The 21,218-nt window shown below is 40.7% G+C and overlaps 1 protein-coding gene across 2 annotated transcripts; it reads left to right on the top strand.

Annotated features, from left to right (window-relative positions):
- The first annotated feature begins 5,177 nt into the window (after positions 1–5,177).
- LOC139392278 (ceramide synthase 2a) lies at positions 5,178–21,218 on the top strand. Of its 2 annotated transcripts, none has more exons than XM_071140146.1 (11): positions 5,178–5,334; positions 11,748–11,930; positions 12,198–12,315; positions 12,582–12,700; positions 13,205–13,262; positions 13,410–13,460; positions 13,744–13,836; positions 15,906–16,034; positions 16,315–16,421; positions 16,765–16,918; positions 19,318–21,218. In XM_071140146.1, the coding sequence occupies exons 2-11, from the start codon at positions 11,749–11,751 to the stop codon at positions 19,465–19,467; spliced, it is 1,161 nt and encodes a 386-aa protein (XP_070996247.1). In that variant the 5' UTR covers positions 5,178–5,334; position 11,748; the 3' UTR covers positions 19,468–21,218. The 2 variants fall into 2 exon arrangements, with proteins under 2 accessions (XP_070996247.1, XP_070996246.1); XM_071140145.1 differs by having other exon boundaries at positions 5,178–5,620.

Below are 21,218 nucleotides of genomic sequence, written 5' to 3'. Positions count from 1 at the left end.
GCACTCTAGATACTTTTAGGATGTTTTGAACATGGAGCGTGAAAGAGCTAATATACAGTGCCTTCAGAAATTCACACCTCTGGACTTTTCCACATTTTGTTTCAGCCTGAATTTAAAAATGTATTAAAGTGCAAATTATTATTTCTTATTGTTTTGTTCACTGGCCTACACATAGTACCCCCATAATGTCAAAGTGGAATGATGTTTTTAGAAATGTTTACAAATTAAAAATTAAGCTGAAATGTTTTGAGTCAATAAGTATTTAAGCCCTTTATTATGGCAAGCCTAAATAAGTTCAGGAGTAAAAATGTGCTTAACAAGTCACATAATAAGCTGCATGGACTCACTCTGTGTAATAATAGTGTTTAACGTGATTTTTTAAATTACTACCTCATCTCTGTATCCCACACATACAATTAACTGTAAGGGCCCTCCATTGAGCAGTCAATTTCAAGTGCAGATTCAACCTCAAAAACCAAGGAGATTTTCCAATGCCTCACAAAGAAGGGTACCCACTGTATTGGTAGATGGTTACAAAAAAAAAACAGCATTGAAAATCCCTTTGAGAATGGTGAAGTTGCCGGAGAGGAAGGAAATCGCTCAGGAATTTCACCACGAGGCCAATGGTGAGTTTTTAATGGCTGTAAGAGGAGAAAACTGGGGATGGATCAACAACATTGTAGTTACTCCACAGTACTAACCTAATTGACAGAGTGAAAAGGAAGCCTGTACAGAATAAAAAATATTCCAAAACATGCATCCTGTTTACAACAAGGCACTAAAGTAATACTGCAAAAAATGTGGCAAAGAAATTAACTTTTTGTCCTGAGTACTAAGTGTTATATTTGAGGCAAATCCAATACAACACATTACTGAGTACCACTCTCCATATTTTCAAGCATAGTGGTGGCTGCATCATGTTATGGAAATGCTTATAATCTATCAGGACTGTGGAGGTTTTCAGGATAAAAAAGAAACAGAATGGAAAAGCTGGTTACGTCTGCTTTCCACCAGACACTGGGAGATGAATTCACCTTTCAGTAGGACAATAACATAAAACACAAGGCCAAATCGACAACGGAGTTGTCCAAGAAGACAGTGAATGTTTCTTAAGTGGCTGAGTTACAGTTTTGACTTAACCAATTTGTCAGAGCTTGAAGAATTTTGAAAAGAATAATGGGCAAATGTTGCACAATCCAGGTGTGGAAAGCTCTTCGACTTACCCCAGGAAGACTTACAGCTGTAATCGCAGACGAAGGTGATTCTAACATGTATTGACTCAGGGGGTTGAATACTCATCTAATCATGATATATACGTAGTGTTTTATTTTTCATGAATTATTTACAAACGTTTGAATTTTTTCTTCCACTTTGACAGTATTTTGTGTTGATTGTTGACAAAACATCACAATTAAATCAATTTTACTACCACTTTGTAACAACAACATGTGGAATAAGTTAAGTATGAATACTTTCAGAAGGCACTGTAGACACCATTGACTTGCATTAGATTTGTGCCACCAATTATAAGAAGTTAGCATTTGAAGCCGTGGCCAACAAAACCAATGCATAGGTTGCCGTCATACCTTGTCAATAGACTGCTTACTAAAGAAACCAAGTGAATTTTGTAATTTGTGTGAACTATCCCTTCATCGAGGTGAGTGGGGATTCCTCATGTTTTTTTGTTTTTTTTACCTGATAGCAGCAACAGCACCTGGTAGCATCGGGATGTAGGATGGGACATAAACTTCAATGACTAATTTCTCTGAACAGGAAAAAGTAAAAACCTCAGCCAATTCTTTGGGAATACATTACACAGGATGAAGAAACAAAGCTTTAGAACTAAAGCTCCGTACTACTTGTCAGACACAGAGAACTGATACTATATACTTGTTGTTGACCTGGGATTGGCGTGGGGGGTTCCATTGGGGGCGTTTGACCATTCCTATGGATTCCTCATGTCTGTCTTATTGTTATAAAAAAACGTTTGGTCCAAGCTGGATGTTAGATACTATATTTATTGAATATTCTATGAAATCTATACATTAAAATGGCCAATTTAGATGCAATCAATTACCTTAGTTTTTCAGAGATCAAATTATATTTCAATAAAATAACGTTGCTGGAATGCTAATCTTATATGTTTCGAACAACAGAAACGATTCCAGAACAATCTGAGATGGTGGGTGTCGAAATCCTATTTTTTTTTGCTTTTTGGAGGTGGAACGATGCAAGACACAATTTAAGGATTATTGTAATGAGGAGGGGGGAGGGGGGGTATACAACACTGAGAGTCCCATTGCCCCTAGACCTAGCCTATCCATATCGAACCTCCAGGGTTATAGCTAAACTATATTGAACAAAACTATAAACGCAACATGCAACAATTTCAATTATCATACTGAGTTACAGTTCATATGAGGAAATCAGTAATGTTATATACATTCATTAGGCCCTAATCTATGGATTTCACATGACTGGGAATACAGATATGCATCTGTTGGTCACAGATAACTTTTAAAAAATGGGCCTCACAATGGGACCTTGTCACAGTATTTTTGTTCATTCAAATTGCCATCAATAAAATGCAATTGTGTTCATTGTCTGTAGCTTATGTCTGCCCATACCATAACCCCACTGCCACCATGGGGCACTCTGCTCACAATGCTGACACCAGCAAACCGCTCCCCAACACAACGCCATACACACGGTCTGCGGTTGTGAGGCCGGTTGGACGTACTGCCAAATTCTATAAAATTATGTTGGAGGTGGCTTATGGTAGAGAAATGAACATTCAATTAACTCGCAACAGCTCTGGTGGACATTCCTGCAGTCAGCATGCCAATTGCACACTCCCTCAAAACTTGAGATATCTGTGACATTGTGTTGTGTGACAAAACTGCACATTTTAGAGTGGCCTTTTATTGTCCCCAGTACAAGGTGCACCTGTGTAAAGATCATGCTGCCAGGTGGATGGATTATATTGGAAAAGGAGAAATGCTCACTAACGGGTGGAAACAAATTTGTGCACAACATTTTAGAGAATTACGTTTTTTGTGCATATGGAAACATTTCGGAGATCTTTTATTTCAACTCATGGAACATGGTACCAACACTTTACATGTTGCGTTTATATTTTTGTTCAGTGAAGTTTGTACTAGAGGTCGATGTGCTGGTCCAATGAAAGCATGGTAAACTTATTTTCAACCAACCATTACCTGGCAATACTTCATTCTTGATTTGGAAGGCACCGGTGTCTTATAAACATTTGTTTATAGTTCCAGGTGGAACTCCAAAAAAACAATATTAAATCAAATATGAAATTAACTTTTTGCACTGTGTGAGGAGGTTCCTCACCATCTTAGCTGCTAGACATCTTGCCTTTCCCAACATCTTTGCTGGAACTAGTCGTTTCTAAGCAACAATGTCACGTGTAGGAGAAGATAACAGCTAGTCACAGTGTGACGCAAACAACACAAACAAGATCTACACACATGCAGGAAGCATTTCTCAGACAGTACAAAAAGTGAATTTAGTATACTTCCTTGTTATTGGGGTTCCACCTGCTACTGGGAAAAAATAAGTTTATAAGATACCGATGCCTTCCAAGTTGAGAAATAAGGAAGTATCGTCAAGTAAAGTTTAACATTTTCCCCCTATCCATAACCCATCCTAAGCTAAACCCTGTACATAGTAGGCCTACGGGGATCTAACTAACTTTATCGCTCCTAATGCAGCCTAGATAATAGGCTACAATTTTGTTTAAAAATTTGAATAATTTTAGCTCTAACCCCAACAATTTGTTCTATAGTGATTTCTTTCAGGTCAGCCCCATAGACTCTCAGCAGATCTGCAGATAACATTAACACAGTTCAGTGAACTGGGACTATTTCAGCCACCATCACTCACTGAGCTAGGGCTTGGCAGACGTATCCTAACCAATAACTTATATAAACCCCAGATGACTGATAGGGTGCACTGTGTTGAAGCCATTGTGCCTCCATCTTGGCGTGCCTCCATCTTGGCACTCCCCCATTGTTCTAAAACATATTTTGGAAGCTACAGAAATGAACGTATTAACGTCTACATTCGTTTTGCCACATTTATTATATCACAGACACCTTAATGCATACTTTGAAATTATATTATGTGAGCTTAGCAAAAAAATAATAATGAAGAAATATGAAAAAAAATTATTGTCTTTTTAAAAATTATTACTAATGTGATATATTCTGATGTATTATTGTCTCTACCTTTTTACCCTTCGTGCTGTTGTCTGTGCCTAACAATGTTTGTACCATTGTTACTGCTTCTACCATGTTGTGCTGCTGCCATGTTGTGTTGCTACTATTCTGTGTTGACATGTGTTGCTGCCATGTTGTGTTGTCTCTCTTTATGTAGTGTTGTGGTGTGTCTCTTGTCATGATGTGTGTTTTGTCCTACATTTTTATTTTGAATCCCATCCCCCGTCCCCGCAGGAGGCCTTTTGCCTCTTGGTAGGCAGGCTGTCATTGTAAATAATAATTTGTTCTTAATTGACTTGCTTAGTAAAATAAAGGTTCAATAAAAAATGTACTGTCCCCACTACAACGCAAATACTTAAATACATGTAATTATGACCTTGAAACATTTAATTGAAGTACTGTAGAATTCCATTCATTCCTGTTCTCTATAGGAATTAATGGAATTCTACAGTATTTCAATTTAAATGTTTCAGTGGGGACAGTAACATCATGTGTGGTCAGACCTTGCATCCATAGCTCTGTCTGTGAATTTCCGAATGATTAGATTTCTCTAGCCGCATCCCTCAGCTTTTTACTTAAACAGTGGCAGTGAAGCAATTTGTTCTTGTTTCAACTGCTGATTGGCCCTTAAACGATTTTTTAATTTTTTAATCTTCATTTATATTTTTATGTATAGCTCACATATAATGTAAAAGTATGCATTAAGATGTCTGTAATAAAATGAACGTGTGAAAAACGAATGTAGACATTAATAAATGCATTTCTATAATAGCTTCCAAAATAAAAATGTTTACAAAGGAGGAGTACCAAGATGGCTGCGGGTAGCTTCAAAACAGTCATCCATGGATTATGATACAGGGTTTATACACATTGGTTCCAACACGCCCGAGCCTTTTCACACGGCGTAAAACGTCACTTAACAGTTTGATCCCCTCCCACTCTACCATCTTCTACTTCCATTCGGTTTGGCCAACTAAGAAACCGGGATAACAGACGCCTATTCCCGGCAAACATTTGTCATATTGCTCTGAGCAAACGGAAAAGTAAAATTACTGGTTGTGTTATATGCGGGCCCTCATCCCAACGAAAAGTAAGTCTTTCAGACGGGGGTAAGTGCTACAAGGGGAAGTATTACATTTCCCTCGAAAATGCAGAGAATTGGTGGAGATCGAGAGGCCGGATAATAATATTCAAATCAGACTGCAGCCCATTTTCATCAACATACTGGATTCTCTCAGGTGGCGTCTTCGGTATAGAGCAGAAGTGATTATTCTACAAGGGGACATACAGAACTCTTCAATATTCCAGGGACTGTAGGAGTTTCCACCTTTTCACACCGCGCGGTGAACAGGCCTACCTGTGTGTAAGATCAGAAGGTAAATTTGCCCACCGTTATATTTAATTAGATGTGATACCGGTTTTTGTTTCAGTTTTACAATTGACATTTCAAAACAGGCAATGTTATCACTTCGCCTTGTTTAGTATTTACAGATTCACTCAACCTTGGATAGCTAGTGGTCACGGAAGATGCGCCTATATTCACCCATCCTCAAGCGGAGCAAAGCGGATGTAGGCTAAATTAATAAGTGAAATCAGAGATCTGGTCCAACTGGATCGGCTTGTGCAACACACATATTTGAACGTTTTCACAAACTATTCAGAATGACGACCGAAACTCCAATCAATTCAAGTTTCCCCGAATAGGTGTAGGTTGATCTTGTCTAATCTCACGGTGATGCCGTTTGTTTAGGAATACGGCAATATATGAAGGTCATGGTTTGAAACAAAACCATGAACAATCGCACAATAACACCGATTGGAAACAAGAAGGCGTCTAAACGAATGTTTTGGATGTCCTTCGTTTGAGCTTTCATGGTTTCGGAGTAAATAGCCTAACATTACTGATGATGAAACGTAAAAAGTTCCACACCCCCAGAGAAAGTTTACGGAAATCTTGTTGAGATGGATGTGATTGTGGGCGTTCCACCCAAACCACTAATTCTTATGATTTACCGTGTTAAATAACAATAATATGTGAAAATAATATTTTTTTGTGAACAAATGTCATTTTGTCTTTATAACAAGCAGTAGCATTGCGTGGGTAAAATCACTGTCATACAGTACATGCTTTTATTTTTTGTTTTGCTAGGCTACCTAACTAACTTCAAATCCAACTCAAATTGTATTTGTCACATGCGCTGAATACAACAGGAAGAAGGCCAGCATCACGCAGTGGCCTCTTCACTGTTGAAGTTGAGACTGGTGTTTTGCGAGTATTATTTAATGAAGCTGCCTGTTGAGAACTTGTGAGGTGTCTTTCTCAAACTAGACCCTCTAATGTACTTGTCCTCTTGCTCAGTTCTGCACTGGGGCCTCCCACTCCTCTTTCTATTCTGGTTAGAGCCAGTTTGCGCTCTTCTGCAAAGGGAGTAGTACACAGTGCTGTACGAGATCTTCAGTTTCTTGGCAATTTCTTGCATGGAATAGCCTTAATATATAAATAAATAATAAATATGCCATGGTGGCGAAGTAATTACAATACAGCAATTAAACACTGGAATGGTAGATGTGCAGAAGATGAATGTGCAAGTAGAGATACTGGGGTGCAAAGGAGCAAGATAAATAAATACAGAATGGGAATGAGGTAGGTAGATAGCTCATCTGTAAACAGCCCATCTATGTACAGGTGCAGTGATCTGTGAGCTGCTCTGACAGCTGGTACTTAAAGCTAGTGAGGGAGATATGAGTCTCCAGCTTCAGAGATTTTTGCAGTTCGTTCCAGTCATTGGCAGCAGAGAACTGGAAGGAAAGACGACCAAAGGAGGAATTAGCTTTGGGGGTCACCAGTGAGATATACCTGCTGGAGTGCGTGCTACGAGTGGGTGCTGCTATGGCGACCAGTGAGCTGAGATAAGGCGGGGCTTTACCTAGCAGAGACTTGTAGATGACCTGGAGCCAGTGGGTTTGGTGATGAGTATGAAGCGAGGGCCAACCAACGAGAGCGTACAGGTCGCAATGGTGGGTAGTGTATGGGGCTTTGGTGACAAAACGGATGGCACTGTGATAGACTGCATCCAGTTTGTTGAGTAGAGTGTTGGAGGCTATTTTATAGATGACATCACTGAAGTCAAGGATCGGTAGGATGGTCAGTTTTACGAGGGTATGTTTGGCAGAATGAGTGAATGATGCTTTGTTGCGATACAGGAAGCCGATTCTAGATTTAATTTTGTATTGGAGATGCTTAATGTGAGTCTGGAAGGAGAGTTTACAATCTAACCAGACACCTAGGCATTTGTAGTTGTCCACGTATTCTAAGTCAGAGCCTCAACTAGTTTGAAGAAGGCCAGTTTTATTGCTTATTTAATCAGAACAACAGTTTTCAACTGTGCTAACATAATTGCAAAAGGAGTTTCTAATGATCAAATAGCCAATTCAAGTTTATTATTTTAAAAGGCTAACGTAACGTGTCATTCGAACACAGAAGTAATGGTTGCTGATAATGAGCCTCTGATTTTTCATAAAAAATCTGCTGTTTCCAGCTACAATAGTAATTTACAACATTAACAGCAAGTCTACACTGTATTTCTGATCAATTTGATGGACAAAAAATGTGCTTTTGTTTCAAAAAACGAGGACATTTCTAAGTGACCCCCACACTTTTGAACAGTAGTGCATGTCCCCATTACAAAACCTATTTCTTTCACTTACTTGCAGTTGTTGTTCATTTGTTCAGTCATTTCATTCTCAACCAGGATTTCATCAGTGAAGTTTCAGCCCTGTCCGTCCGTGACCTCTTTTGTCGTGGGTCCTCTTCTTCAGTGCGCACAGTCACGGTGTCTGTTTTATCTTTTCCAGCTGTGTGTAACATTTCACGTAAACCCTGTTTCTTGTCTGCATCAAAGTAGCGGTCATTGTACCTAGCATCGAGCATGGTGGCAACACAGTAAAGAGGCTCAGAGAGAATGCCACCAAACTGCTTGTTCACAACCTCTAGTAGAGTACTTTTACAAGTTTTAACCCCTGTCTGCAGTTCTGTTGAGCAGGCGTTTCAATGCCATGACAGAGGGTATCACGTCTGCTGCAGATGCAGTTGATAAGTTTATTTCTCGAGTCAGTTGTGTTCATGTTTTCAAGCACTAATTTTTGTTCCAGCAGGCTCTCAATCATGTAAAAAGTGCTGTTCCGGCCTCCCGGGTGGCGCAGTGGTCTAAGGCACTGCATCTCAGTGCTAGCTGTGCCACCAGAGACTCTGGGTTCGAGTCCAGGCTCTGTCGCAGCCGGCCGTGACCGGGAGGTCCATGGGGCGATGCACAATTGGCCTAGCGTCGTCCGGGTTAGGGAGGGTTTGGCCGGTAGGGATATTCTTGTCTCATCGCGCACTAGCGACTCCTGTGGCGGGCCGGGCGCAGTGCGACCTTCGTCTCTCCCGAGCCTGTACGGGAGTTGTAGCGATGAGACAAGATAGTAACTACTAACAACTGGATACCACGGAATTGTGGAGAAAAGGGGGGGTCAATGATTTATTATTTTAAAGTGCTGTTCCATCTGGTGGAAACGTTTTGCTTAAGCATTTTCGTCTTCACTCCAAGCTGCTCCTGTATTGCTTGCAGGCGGCTGTCTGCTAGCTGTCTGCTAGCTGTCTGCTAGCTGTGAGTGTTTATGACTTACAATCTTCCTACCTGTTGCCACTGTGTCAGATATGCTGCGTTGGGCCAAAACACCTTTGTTCACAGCCAGTTGCAGCGTGTGTGCCATGCATGGCAAACTGGCGACTCCACATTCTCCCAAAGCCTTTGTCATGTTACCACATAGCACAGCATGTACTTTGTTCTTGGGGATTTTCCAAGTTTCAAACATTTTCTGAAATACCATTGAAATGGCAGCAGCGGTATGAGAACCAGCACATTCTTGAGAAAGCAATATGGCTTTCCTCAGTACGAAATCCTCGTTGACCGAATGTGCTGTCAGACTCCGCATGCACATAGGGCTGATGTTGCTGATCCAAATGTCAGTCGTGAAGCTAATAGCAGCGACGCCCATATCAAATAGCTCGTTGATATGCGAAACATTAATACTGTCTAACTCTGGTAGGGCAACATCTGAAAAATAGCACCTACTTGGTAGTGTGTACCTGGGCTCGACCAGTCAGTGAAAGCCAACATCATCCACAACAGAGAACGTGTTTTTGTTTTTTTTCAGAGTTAGACAGCAGGTGCGGTGGAGTGAGCTCAGCAGAGAAAGGGAGGTTGAGAGTAGAGGTCAACCGATTAATTAGGGCAGATTTCAAATTTTCATAACAATCGGAAATCGGTATATTTTTGGGCGCCAATTTGCAGATGAAAAAATATATATATATTTTTTTATATATATATATGTATACCTTTATTTAACTAGGCAAGTCAGTTAAGAACACGTTCTTATTTTCAATGACGGCCTAGGAACAGTGGGTTAACTGGCTGTTCAGGGGCAGCACGACAGATTTGTACCTTGTCAGCTCGGGGGTTTGAACTTGCAACCTTCCAGTTACTAGTCCAACACTAACCACTAGGCTACCCTGTCAAGGGCAATGAATTCCATTATCTTGGCGTTAATGGATTTCGCCTTTTGAGTTGTCTCACTTAAATTTTCTTACTGCTCGACTTGAACTTCTTTAGTTGTTGGAAGTGTGCGCTTAGTTTTTTTTCTGCTATTGTTCTAAGTAGTAGCTGAACGTCTGTCTGTAATGCACTTTCAAATTAGTAATTAGGTTTGTGGTATTGAAAGATATCACTTTCTCCCCTCGGGAAATAATAGCAGCACAAATGTTGCATACGGCCTTTTTGTTATCTAGAGATTACGTGGCAGGCTGACCACCTGTTACGCAAGTGCAGCAAGGAGGCAAGGTAAGTTGCTAGCTAGCATTAAACTTGTAAAAAAAAAACAATCAGTCTTCACATAATCACTAGTTAACTACACATGTTTGATATTACTAGTTTAACAAGCTTGTCCTGCGTTGCATATAATCAATGTGGTGCCTGTTAATCACAGCCTACTTAGCCAAACGGGTGACGATTTAACAAAAGCGCATTCGTGAAAAATTGCACAATCGTTGCACCAATGTACCTAACCATAAACATCAATGTCTTTCTTAAAATCAATACACAAGTCTATTTTTTTTTTTTAAACCTGCATATTTAGTTAAAATAAATGCATGTTAGCAGGCAATATTAACTCGGGAAATTGTCACTTCCGAGATTAGGCTGGCATTACTAAAGTGCCTATAAGAATGTCCAATAGTCAAAGGTATATGAAATACAAATAGTATAGAGATAAATACTCCTATAATATCTACAACCTAAAACTTCTTAACTGGGAATATTGAAGACTCATGTTAAAAGGGACCACCAGCTTTCGTATGTTCTCATGTTCTGAGCAAGGAACTTAAACGTTAGCTTTTTTACATGGCACATATTGCACTTTTACTTTCTTCTCCAACACTGTTTTTTCATTATTTAAACCAAATTGAACATGTTTAATTATTTGCGGGCTGAAAGAGGGGTGCTGTCACACAGTGACTGGTTTGTTTGGAGTATCTCTAGTATAGCTGGCACTGAGGCTTCCCTGTGCAAATACTCTTTTACCCTTTTGTACCAAGAACTGTCATCGTAAGTGAAAAATACAAAGGTGCCACAGTAAATTGAGAATCAGGCCTTCTTGTTCACATGCCGTCTCTAACAAAACTAGCGTCCACAGGTGACAAAAGAAAACGCATTCAAAACCTGCCAGTAATGAGTAGCAGTGATGTCGTAGTGGCTCTGAGAGCCTTTCACAGCAGATCTCATTGCCTGTGTTGTAATTAAGCCTACACTGCATGTTGCCCACTCAACCAGTATCAATGCCTGCATCTCTGCCACAAGAGCTGCTCTGCACTGTCAAAGCTTGTAATTCAGCTAGCTAATGGATTCATCTGGGGAATGTCAGGAAGTCCTGCAGTAGGTGTTTGAAGCATCTATATATTCTTCTTTGTGTTCGAAGTTCTTACACACCAGGTCATTGCATTGTTGGATGTGTTGATGCTCATGTTTTCATGGCTATGTAAATCTGGATGGACGCACCTGCACACCAAGATCAACATGGCATAATAATCGCATCACAAATAGTCACATACAAATTATGGATGCAAATAGTAGTCCTCTTTGACCTATTGTCTAATGATATTTAACCTCTGCAATTTAAAGTAGCAATATGTCATTTTTTTCGCCAACCTGGCCAAGTTCATATTGAGATGTGAAATCATTGTACTTGAAAGCAAGTCTAAGAAGCTGTAGATCTGTTCTATGTGAGCTACTTCTATTCTATGTGAGCTACTTCGTTTCTTTAATTGAATAATTTTTGACATTTTCATTTTGGTATGGGATCTACCAAAGAAATGTCCTGTCAGACTGTACAAGGCTTTGGCCTTCACCCCATTTGTCTGAATGTTTCTTACATGTTTATCTCTCTTTTCCTTTTCTTTTTTCTCAGAATGTTGACCTGGCTCAGGGAGCTCAGTGACTGGGTCTGGCAGGACCGGCTGTGGTTCCCTGCTGGTCTGGGTTGGGCCGACCTCAAGGACCGGGATGGCCTAGTCTTCGCTAAAGGAAGTGATCTCTGGGTCATCTTCCCTATTGCAGTATGCTTCCTGATTATCCGACAGATATTTGAGAGGTCAGTACTCCAGGCCCAAGACGATATGTGCGTCCCGAAATGTTGAGGACAAAACCAATACCTCCCTCTCTTCACATTGCAGTGGCCTCGCTATGTTTCATTAGCTTGCTGTTGTTGTTGTTTTTTTAACCTGTATTGCTCAAATCTCATTTGCTTGTTCATCTAGCCTTGTTGACTTGTGTTCACTGCAACAACAACAACCAGACCTGATTTACAGTCCCTAACCACAATTTCCTCTCCTCCTTTGCCTCCTCTATGACTATCCAGGACCGTGGCTGTTAAACTTGCCTCTTTACTTAGAGTGAGGGAGAAACCTCGTGTCAGAGCTGCTCCCAACACCACACTGGAATTTTATTTCTGCAATGCGTCGAAGTTCCCCTCACAGGTAATTGGACAGCATCGCTATAATGCTGCATAAAGTTGTTTTAACGTCAACTCCTTCCTAATCCTCCACGTAGGAAACTACCATACAATTCCATTGACCAAATCCGAGTGACCATTCAGTTCACACAACTCCTTAAGTAGTTCAAATCCCTGCACAATTGCTACATTAAATCAACCATTATTTAAAATTGCAACACATTTGACAGTAATACAATTAAAGATACATTAGCGCTATATTGCCCTATAACCCCTGTCTCTCTCTGTCAGAGTTCAGTGGAGGAGTTAACTAAGCAGTCAGGTTGCTCGGTGCGGCAGGTCCAGAGGTGGTTCCGGCGGCGGAGGAACCAGGAACGGCCCAGCCAGATCAAGAAGTTCCGGGAAGCCAGGTACCCACAGCAGCCAAGTGGAAACCCACAATACTTTTGTGCTTTTACAATCCGAGATGTAGGCTACACTCATTTCTGTATTGAATATAGTTGAAATATATTGTCTTAAGCAAAGAAAGTAGAGTACTGCGAACTGAAATGAATCGTAGCAGAGCTGTTAGCAACAGCAGATAGGAGCAGGTGAACATGGTTGAATGGAACTTGCACCTGCCGACACGTAATTAATGAATGTCAAAACAACCCTTTATTTCCGACGTGGGCATATTTCTACTGTGGGTGTCGTGTGCCTTCTGTAAAATATTATTGTGATCTGCCTGTTGTTTTCATATTCACCTGCTCAAAATACAACCACCTATAGTTTACAGGTGGCTGTAGCTTATACTTTACTTTGTCTTTGAAGGAGCCCTCGTTTGTATTTTTGTGTGTGTGTGTATATGTGACATTGTTGTAAGCTGTGTGAAATTGTGTTCTGTTCATATGGGGTTTCTGTGCGTTCTCTTACAGTTGGAGATTTACCTTTTACCTTCTTGCTTTCATTGCTGGCCTGGGTGCCCTAATTGACGTGAGTACCGTGATTTACCGTCGGTATATATTTTCTCTAGCAATGCTTTGCCTCTGTTTTTGTACCTTTTGCTCTGGCGTTGTGCCATTTTGTGCTTTGTGTTTTGGTTTGAGACTGAAATCCTCACCTATGTGAATCTCTCCCCAGAAGCCATGGTTCTATGACATGGAGGAGATGTGGAATGGCTTCCCCACGCTGGTATGTACACTGTAAGACTGTCGGTCTCTAAATCATAGTTGTTTTTAAATGTTTAGTTGGTCTACAAATCTTTACAAAGTCCGTGTCTGACACATTTCGGGACAATCCCAAACATGAAGGTTTCCAGTACATGATTACAGCTTGGCATTTCTAGACACCTTTTTTTTATAAATGTCACAAATGTTTGCATGCACTACTTTAAGATGCTTTGGATAGAAGGATCTGCTAAATAGAATATATATATATATTTTTTAAATCAAATGTTTGTTCTTCCCTCTTACAGCCACTGCTGCCTTCTCAGTACTGGTACTACATGATCGAGCTGGGATTCTACATATCGCTGCTCTTCAGTGTGGCAACAGATGTCAAGCGTAAAGTAAGTGGAGCCAAATTCAGAAACAATGTCAATTTTACATGCGTACCATTAGAATGGCAACTGGATAGACCTTATCTTTGTGCGGAGGCCAGAGAGAGAGAGAGATATAAGCGACAGAGCTAACCACATCTCGGCAGATGTCAGTTTGGGTATCACAACTAAATTATATGACCTTTGGTTCACCACAAAAATTATTGTAGTTTCAGTTGCAAGCAATTTCTCTTCCCTGTTGTGTGCATGTCTCAGGCAGGGAGGGGTGTTCATGTGGTTTCTCAAGCTCTGTGCACGTTTTGTTTTTTTGCCCCTAGCACTACACAGCTGATTCAAATAATCAACTAGTCATTAAGCTTTGAATCGTCTATGTAGTGTTAGGGCAAAAAAATATATATTTGGGTCTCCCGAGGACCGAGTTTTGAAATGTTGGTCTCGGGCATTTGTGGGTTAATGTGTGACCGGCATATTGTGGAAAGGTATCGCAGTGGAGACTGATTGACCATGTTCTCCAGCCGTATTTATTTTCCAGCTGGTGAGCCCAAATGGAAAGTGGCAACTCTTCAAACAGTCAGCAGACAAGACTGAAATCCAGTCCTGTTTGTCGGTTGTTTTGACAGACACAAGGAATGAATAGGGCTGATCCAAAAACAATGGTTTTAGAGACTTGGTTGGCAGAACATTTGTGTCATTACGTTAGCTGTAATTGCTGTGGAACTCCAAATTGGACTTGTTAGTTTTTGTGTCCGCCTCAAGCTTATGGCTAGGGTGACGCTTTAGTTCAGTTGTAAGTAGGAAAAGTACACATGGATACATGCACGCATTAGCTATGTTTCCAGTAAGTTGGCCAGGGATTTTTTTGTTGTTGTCGACATTTGAAAAGGTTTCATAGAAAATACATTCTACAATTGCCTGCTACGGTGCGTTTCCATTGAACCGTCTCTTGTGTCAATAAAAACAGCTGGATGTCATGATGTCACAACTCCACCCCAAAAAAAAATGGTTGAATAAAAACGAAGTGGTTTAAGAGTTTCCATGATCAATTTAGGCAAATTGCACTTTAATAAATTGGCGACAGCCTGTATGCCCTTCCCCCAACTGTTTCATGTCTCAGGTAGCCCGCAAAAGCCAGCATTGTTAGAATGCAATTTGCCATATTCAAATAATGATCATGTGCCAACATACCAACGCGGTCCATTGCCATGGTGAAACTTGCACTCCTTTTTAGATCTGAAATAATTGGCTGGTGGAACTTGCTTCCGGCCAACTAGAAAGCAAGGCGAAGCGATACAGGCATTCTTGAAAGTCAAAGACAATCCTTGTCCTGACTTGAGTTTTGTAGTTGGAATTGTTGTTGTTGTTGACAACAGTAGGCATTTAGAATTAAATGTGGAGTGGAGCTTTAGCGATGTCACTTGCCCTGCGTAGGCCTACCTTAAGGTATTCGGCAATCCTCATTTATTTGAAAAGCACAGTTTCCATCATTAGTCACAAAGAAAGTTAGACCAAACGGTAATCCACCCGTTGAACAGTAACATTTTGTCGATCTTTAGAACACTTCTCCTATAGATGGCGTTTCCATTAAACATGTCGCAACGTTTTTTTGTTGTTTTTTTTGCGACCAGTTTTTATCGAATAAACCTGGGTCAATGATCCTGACACCTGCCACTCATTTGTGAGTACTGGATGAATCGGTATGCACACACTCTTACGCCGTCATTAATCAATAAGTGGTGAAACCAGGCGTCTGTAACAGTAGCTTAGAGGTGTCCCTACAGACATTTGAAGCTATGAACGTTTTGCTGATATTCAGCGGTGTTAAAGCTCTAATTTAAAACAACTGTCGTTCAGAACAACGCATCCAAAAGAAACTTGATAATCAAAGATGCGAGTGAGGAATGTCATGTCCCTGATGCCATATCCATCAGAACTAGAACACATTTCAGCAAGATTTTAAAGTGAACAACTACCCCCCCCCCCTCCCCCCTCCTGTTATTGACTGACTCAAGCTGATATTCAGTGCACAAAGTAAACACAACATTTGCGTAACTGACAAACTCCCCCTTACTCTCTTCCAGGATTTTAAGGAGCAGATTGTTCACCATGTGGCCACTATTCTGCTGATCAGTTTTTCGTGGTTGGTCAACTACATCCGTGCCGGGACTTTGATCATGCTGGTGCACGATGCCTCAGACTACCTACTGGAGGTACAGCCCCCCCCCCCCCCATACCCAATCTTATTACTCCTACAATACAATGTCACCATTACAAACCTAAAGAAACGATACCCATTCCATAATAAGTATAGAGGAATGTTATTACTATATGGACAGTCAAGGCCATTACAATTGTATTATAGTCATAAATGGTGCTCTACTCTCACTGGTCATAGTGTTGAGCCTGCCATCCAGAGGAGAATATAGGAAACGGCAACTAAATACTTAACTCACCCCCCCCCCCCCCCTCCCTTTCTGCTGTTCCTTTTAGTCAGCAAAGATGTTCAACTATGCAGAATGGAGAAAGACCTGCAACTACATCTTCATTCTGTTTGCAGCTGTGTTCATCCTTACCCGCCTCGTCATACTCCCTTTCTGGTAAGATGCTCAGATCTTGGATGACACTTCTCTGCATCCTAGGGGAGGGTTTCCCGGACATGCATTATGCCTAAACCTGGATTAAAAAGCATTTTCAACTGAGCTTTTCCATTGCGCTTGCCTTGTAGTCCAGCAGTAGGCTGAATCTGTGTCTGGGGAAACTGCCTCCGTATGTCTAAAGCACCCATAACTTTAGTGTAAAGTATTATTTTCTGGCATTTTTTTTCAATGATCAATTGTACAGGATGCAATGCATTCTAGTGATTTACTTAAGTCTTTGTCAAAATGCTTTTGACTTGCCCATGCAGATCTCTCTTGACTGGATCTGTCTTTCTTCCCCCAGGATCCTACATACTACGTGGGTGTACCCATTGACCATCTATCCCCCTTTCTTTGGGTTCTACTTCTTCAACGGGCTGTTGTTAGTGCTGCAGTGTCTGCACATCTTCTGGGCTGTCCTCATCCTGCGCATGGCCATCAAGTTTCTGCCTGGAAACGTACGTATTCACAAGCCTAAACACTCACTAAACCCTAAACCTCAACTAAATCTTGTAATAAATCATGTGGAAATTGAGCAAGTTGAGATGACTAAACTGCTTGGAGTAACCCTGGATTGTAAACTGTCATGGTCAAAACATATTGATGCAGGAGTAGCTAAGATGGGGAGAAGTCTGTCTATAATAAAGCGATGCTCTGCAGCCTTAACAACACTATCAACTAGGGCCTGTAGGACCTGCCTTGTTTTGTTACACCTTGACTTTTCAGTCATGTGGTCAGGTGCCACAAAAAAGGAAAATTGCAATTGGCTCAGAACAGCGCAGCACGGCTGGCCCTTGGATGTACACAGAGAGCTAATATTAATAATATGCATGTCAATCTCTCCTGGCTCAAAGTGGAGGGATTGACTTCATCACTACTTGTATTTATGAGAAGTATTGACATGTTGAATGCACTGAGCTGTCTGTCTAAATTACTGGCACACAGCTTGGACACCCATGCATACCCCACAAGACATGCCTCAAGAGGTCTCTTCACAGTCCCCATAGAGCCATGACTACATGGAACTCTATTCCAATTCAAGTAACTGAGGCAAGCAGTAAAATTAGATTTTAAAAAACACCTTATGGAACAGCGGGGACTGTGAAGCAACACAAACATTGGCATACACACACTATACTATACATACACATGGATTTAGTACTGTAGATACAGTGGGGAGAACAAGTATTTGATACACTGCCAATTTTGCAGGTTTTCCTACTTACAAAGCATGTAGAGGTCTGTCAATTATCATAGGTACACTTCAACTGTGAGAGACGGAATCTAAAACAAAAATCCAGAAAATCACATTGTATGATTTTTAAGTAATTAATTTGCATTTTATTGCACGACATAAGTATTACAGTATAAAAATGACAGTATAATTCATGTGGAATAAGCACACGGTTGTGTATTTATTTGGGATCCCCAGGGCAGCAGTTACTCTTCCTGGGGTCCAAACACATTAAGACACTTACATCGCACATAAATCAAAAGATAAAACAGTCCATCCTATAACGTTTATTACAACACTACATATCTACAATGTATAATACCACCATGCAACAATATTACAATGTGTCTGTACCTGTGTCTCTCTTCATAGTCCCCGCTGTTCCAAGATGTATTTTTATGTTTTTTAAATCTGATTCTACTGCTTACATCAGTTACCTGATGTGGAATAGAATTCCATGTAGTACTGTGCACTTCCTATAGTCTGTTCTGGAACTGGGGGTTATGAAGAGACCTCTGGTGGCATGTCTCGTGGGGTATGCATGGGGTGTCCGAGCTGTGTGCTAGTTTCAACAAACAGCTCGGTACATTCAGCTTGTCAACACTTCTTACAAAAACAAGTCAATGAAGAAGTCAATCATTTTGATCCATGAGAGATTGACATGCATATTATTGTTTGCTCTCCGTGTACATTTTAAGTGCCAGCCGTACTGCCCTTTTCTGAGCCAATTGGAATTTTCCTAAATCATCTTTCTTTACCTTTATCTTCACCTGAACACACGACTGAACAGTAGTCCATGTGCGACAAAACCAGGGCCTGTAGGACCTGCCTTGTTGATAGTGTTGTTAAGAAGGCAGAACTTTTATTATGGACAGACTTCTCCCCATCTTAGCTGCGTTTGTATGTTTTGACCATGACAGTTTACAATCCAGGGTTACTCCAAGCAGTTTAGTCACCTCAACTTGCTCAATTTCCACATAATTCATTACAAGATTTAGTTGAGGTTTAGGGTTTAGTGAATGATTTGTCCCAAATACAATGCTTTTAGTTTTAGAAATATTTAGGACTAACTTATTCCTTGCCATCCGATTTTCATTTGTCACTTCCTTACAAGCCTTTACCTTAACCAACAATGCAGTTCAAGAAATAGATTTACCAAATAAACTCAAGTTTAAAAAATAGAAGTATACAATCAAAAAGTAACACAAGAAAATGTCAACAATAACGATGCTATACACAGAGGGTACAGAGTAAATGTGCGGGGGTACAGGTTAGTCGAGGTCATTTGTAAAGTGACTATGCATAGAGGTGGATCAGAGAATCACCAGCAGCAAGAGCGACATCATTGATATATACAGAGAAAAGAGTCAGCCCGAGAATTTAACCCTGTGGCTCCCCCATAGACTGCCAGAGGTCCGGACAACAGGCCCTCCGATTTGACACAAATGAGTAGAACAGAGTGTGCGCAAAGTAAAGAATCCCACACATGTGCAGAACCCCCGGGATCCCCAGTTCCAGAAAAGTCTGATCCTCGACCTTAACTTAAATTCACTGGTTTGTAAGTCGCTCTGGATAAGAGCGTCTGCTAAATTATACATTTAAATGTACTCTCTCTCCTATCAGGATATCGTTGAAGATGAGAGGAGCGACAGGGAAGAGACTGATTCAGACGAGGAGGAAGAAGACCATGAGAAAACAAAAAATGGCTTTGTACAGAATGGCAATGGCCACACAGTGCTTAACAACAACCACCACCACAGCAAAACTGATTGATTTGTTACAGAGACACCAAGGAGGATGTGTCTGCAGCGGTGGCCTAGTCCAAGAGGCTACAGCAAGGCAGAATTGCTGGTGGAAAGGCCACACACACACACTCCGCTGAATAATATATACACAAATAATGCTAAAGATCACATGGACACACTCCTTACATGGGCCGGATGGGTTTCACTGCTCTGTAGATCACACTAGTTGGAGGGAGAGGATGGGGAGTACAGGAAAGACGGCAATAGAGCCAAACACATGGTTAAACTGTGCCTTAGCAACAAACTGTTATTCCCCATTTTATTTCTATCCGCCCCTCTAGTCCTTATATTGCTAATCATTCAATAAGGTGCCTAGCCCTACTCGCGGCTTCCCATCCTGCGTTATGGATAGCGCAATTACAAATTGTTGTTCACGGGGCATTCCTTTCTTGCATGCTTGGTTAACGCTCGGCGTACTGCTCGACTGTTCAAACGCTGCCTTCTCTGTACGCTGACTCCCGTCCCAAATAGTAAGCGCGCGACCACCTGACACTGCCAAGAGAGATGAGGTTCTCTTAATGACCACAGCTTGGTACAGGTCTGTGAAAGTGTTCAAGTCACCATGTCAGACCACTAAAGCATACAGTAGTGATAACGGAAAATGTATCGTTTTTTCTTTTCACCTGCCATTTTGTTATTGGATTGCAGTGGAGCAGTCGCTACAGTTATTGCCATGGCATTCCTATTCAACCTGGAATGTGCTAGTGTTAATGTTTTTGGTTTAAATGTTGTTGGGGGGGGGGGGGGGGAATATGGTGGTTAATTAAGTTTTAACTGTCTAAAGAAAATCGGTTTGCATTGTGTGAATATTTTGTTTTCGTTTATGCCGGTCACCAAATTCAATGGCCTTTTGGGGAGCAGAAATCACATGGATTTAAATAATACTTTTTAAAAATGTTTTCAAAATAACTTTTTAGTTATCGGATTTTATTTTGTTAATTTTTTTTTAGAGGTCCAGACACTAATCCAGACAACCAGAAACCTACCGAAACCAGTCCAACCCTTAATTCAATCGGACTGGAGGAGAATTCATTCCTTCAAATCAGTATTTTTTCCTGCCCATTCGTCCAAAGATGCACTTTATGGGTCGGCATAGACCCAATATAAAGAAAGATGAACGTCCAGGTCATACTGTGTTTATTTGAGTGAATTGGATTATGATTGGGGTTTACAATTACACTACAGTTAGTTTCCTATTTATTTCATTATGTTCACAAGTGCAAAGGAGCCCTTTTCAATTTATTTTTAACGCTTCTGATTCAATTCATTAAATTTATTGAAGCTTTAATAAAACGGGACACCAAAGTATGTTTTGCATGTTTTAGTTTCGCAAGTGCCTTAGCTATCTGTTACTTGAAAAAATAATAATAATCACCACGTCTCTTTGCTTTTCATTTTCTGTCTACCATCTTGCACTTTTTGTGAATTTCTTCACCTTCCTTTTGTCAAACTCTCCAACTACTTGACCCTGGTCTAAGGTAGTGCACTACACAGGAAATGGTGTACCATTTGGCATGCAACTTGACCTACCTACAGTGCTGTAACATGGTCTTTGTTCCCATTTACTTCTTCACGTCTCAACGTAAAGACCACTCCCTATAATGATCTTGTATGTTGCATATATAGTCCCCCTTCCCAAAAAAATGCTTTTCTCCTACTGCAGTGTTTTTATTTTGTCATGTTGCAAAGATATAAGATAAAGGTTATTGTTGATTTAAA

Source organism: Oncorhynchus clarkii, chromosome 32 (assembly GCF_045791955.1).
Source record: "Oncorhynchus clarkii lewisi isolate Uvic-CL-2024 chromosome 32, UVic_Ocla_1.0, whole genome shotgun sequence".
NCBI classification, from domain to species: Eukaryota; Metazoa; Chordata; class Actinopteri; order Salmoniformes; family Salmonidae; genus Oncorhynchus; species Oncorhynchus clarkii.
Note: the sequence above shows the minus strand (reverse complement) of the source record. Positions and strands in the feature narration are given on the sequence as shown.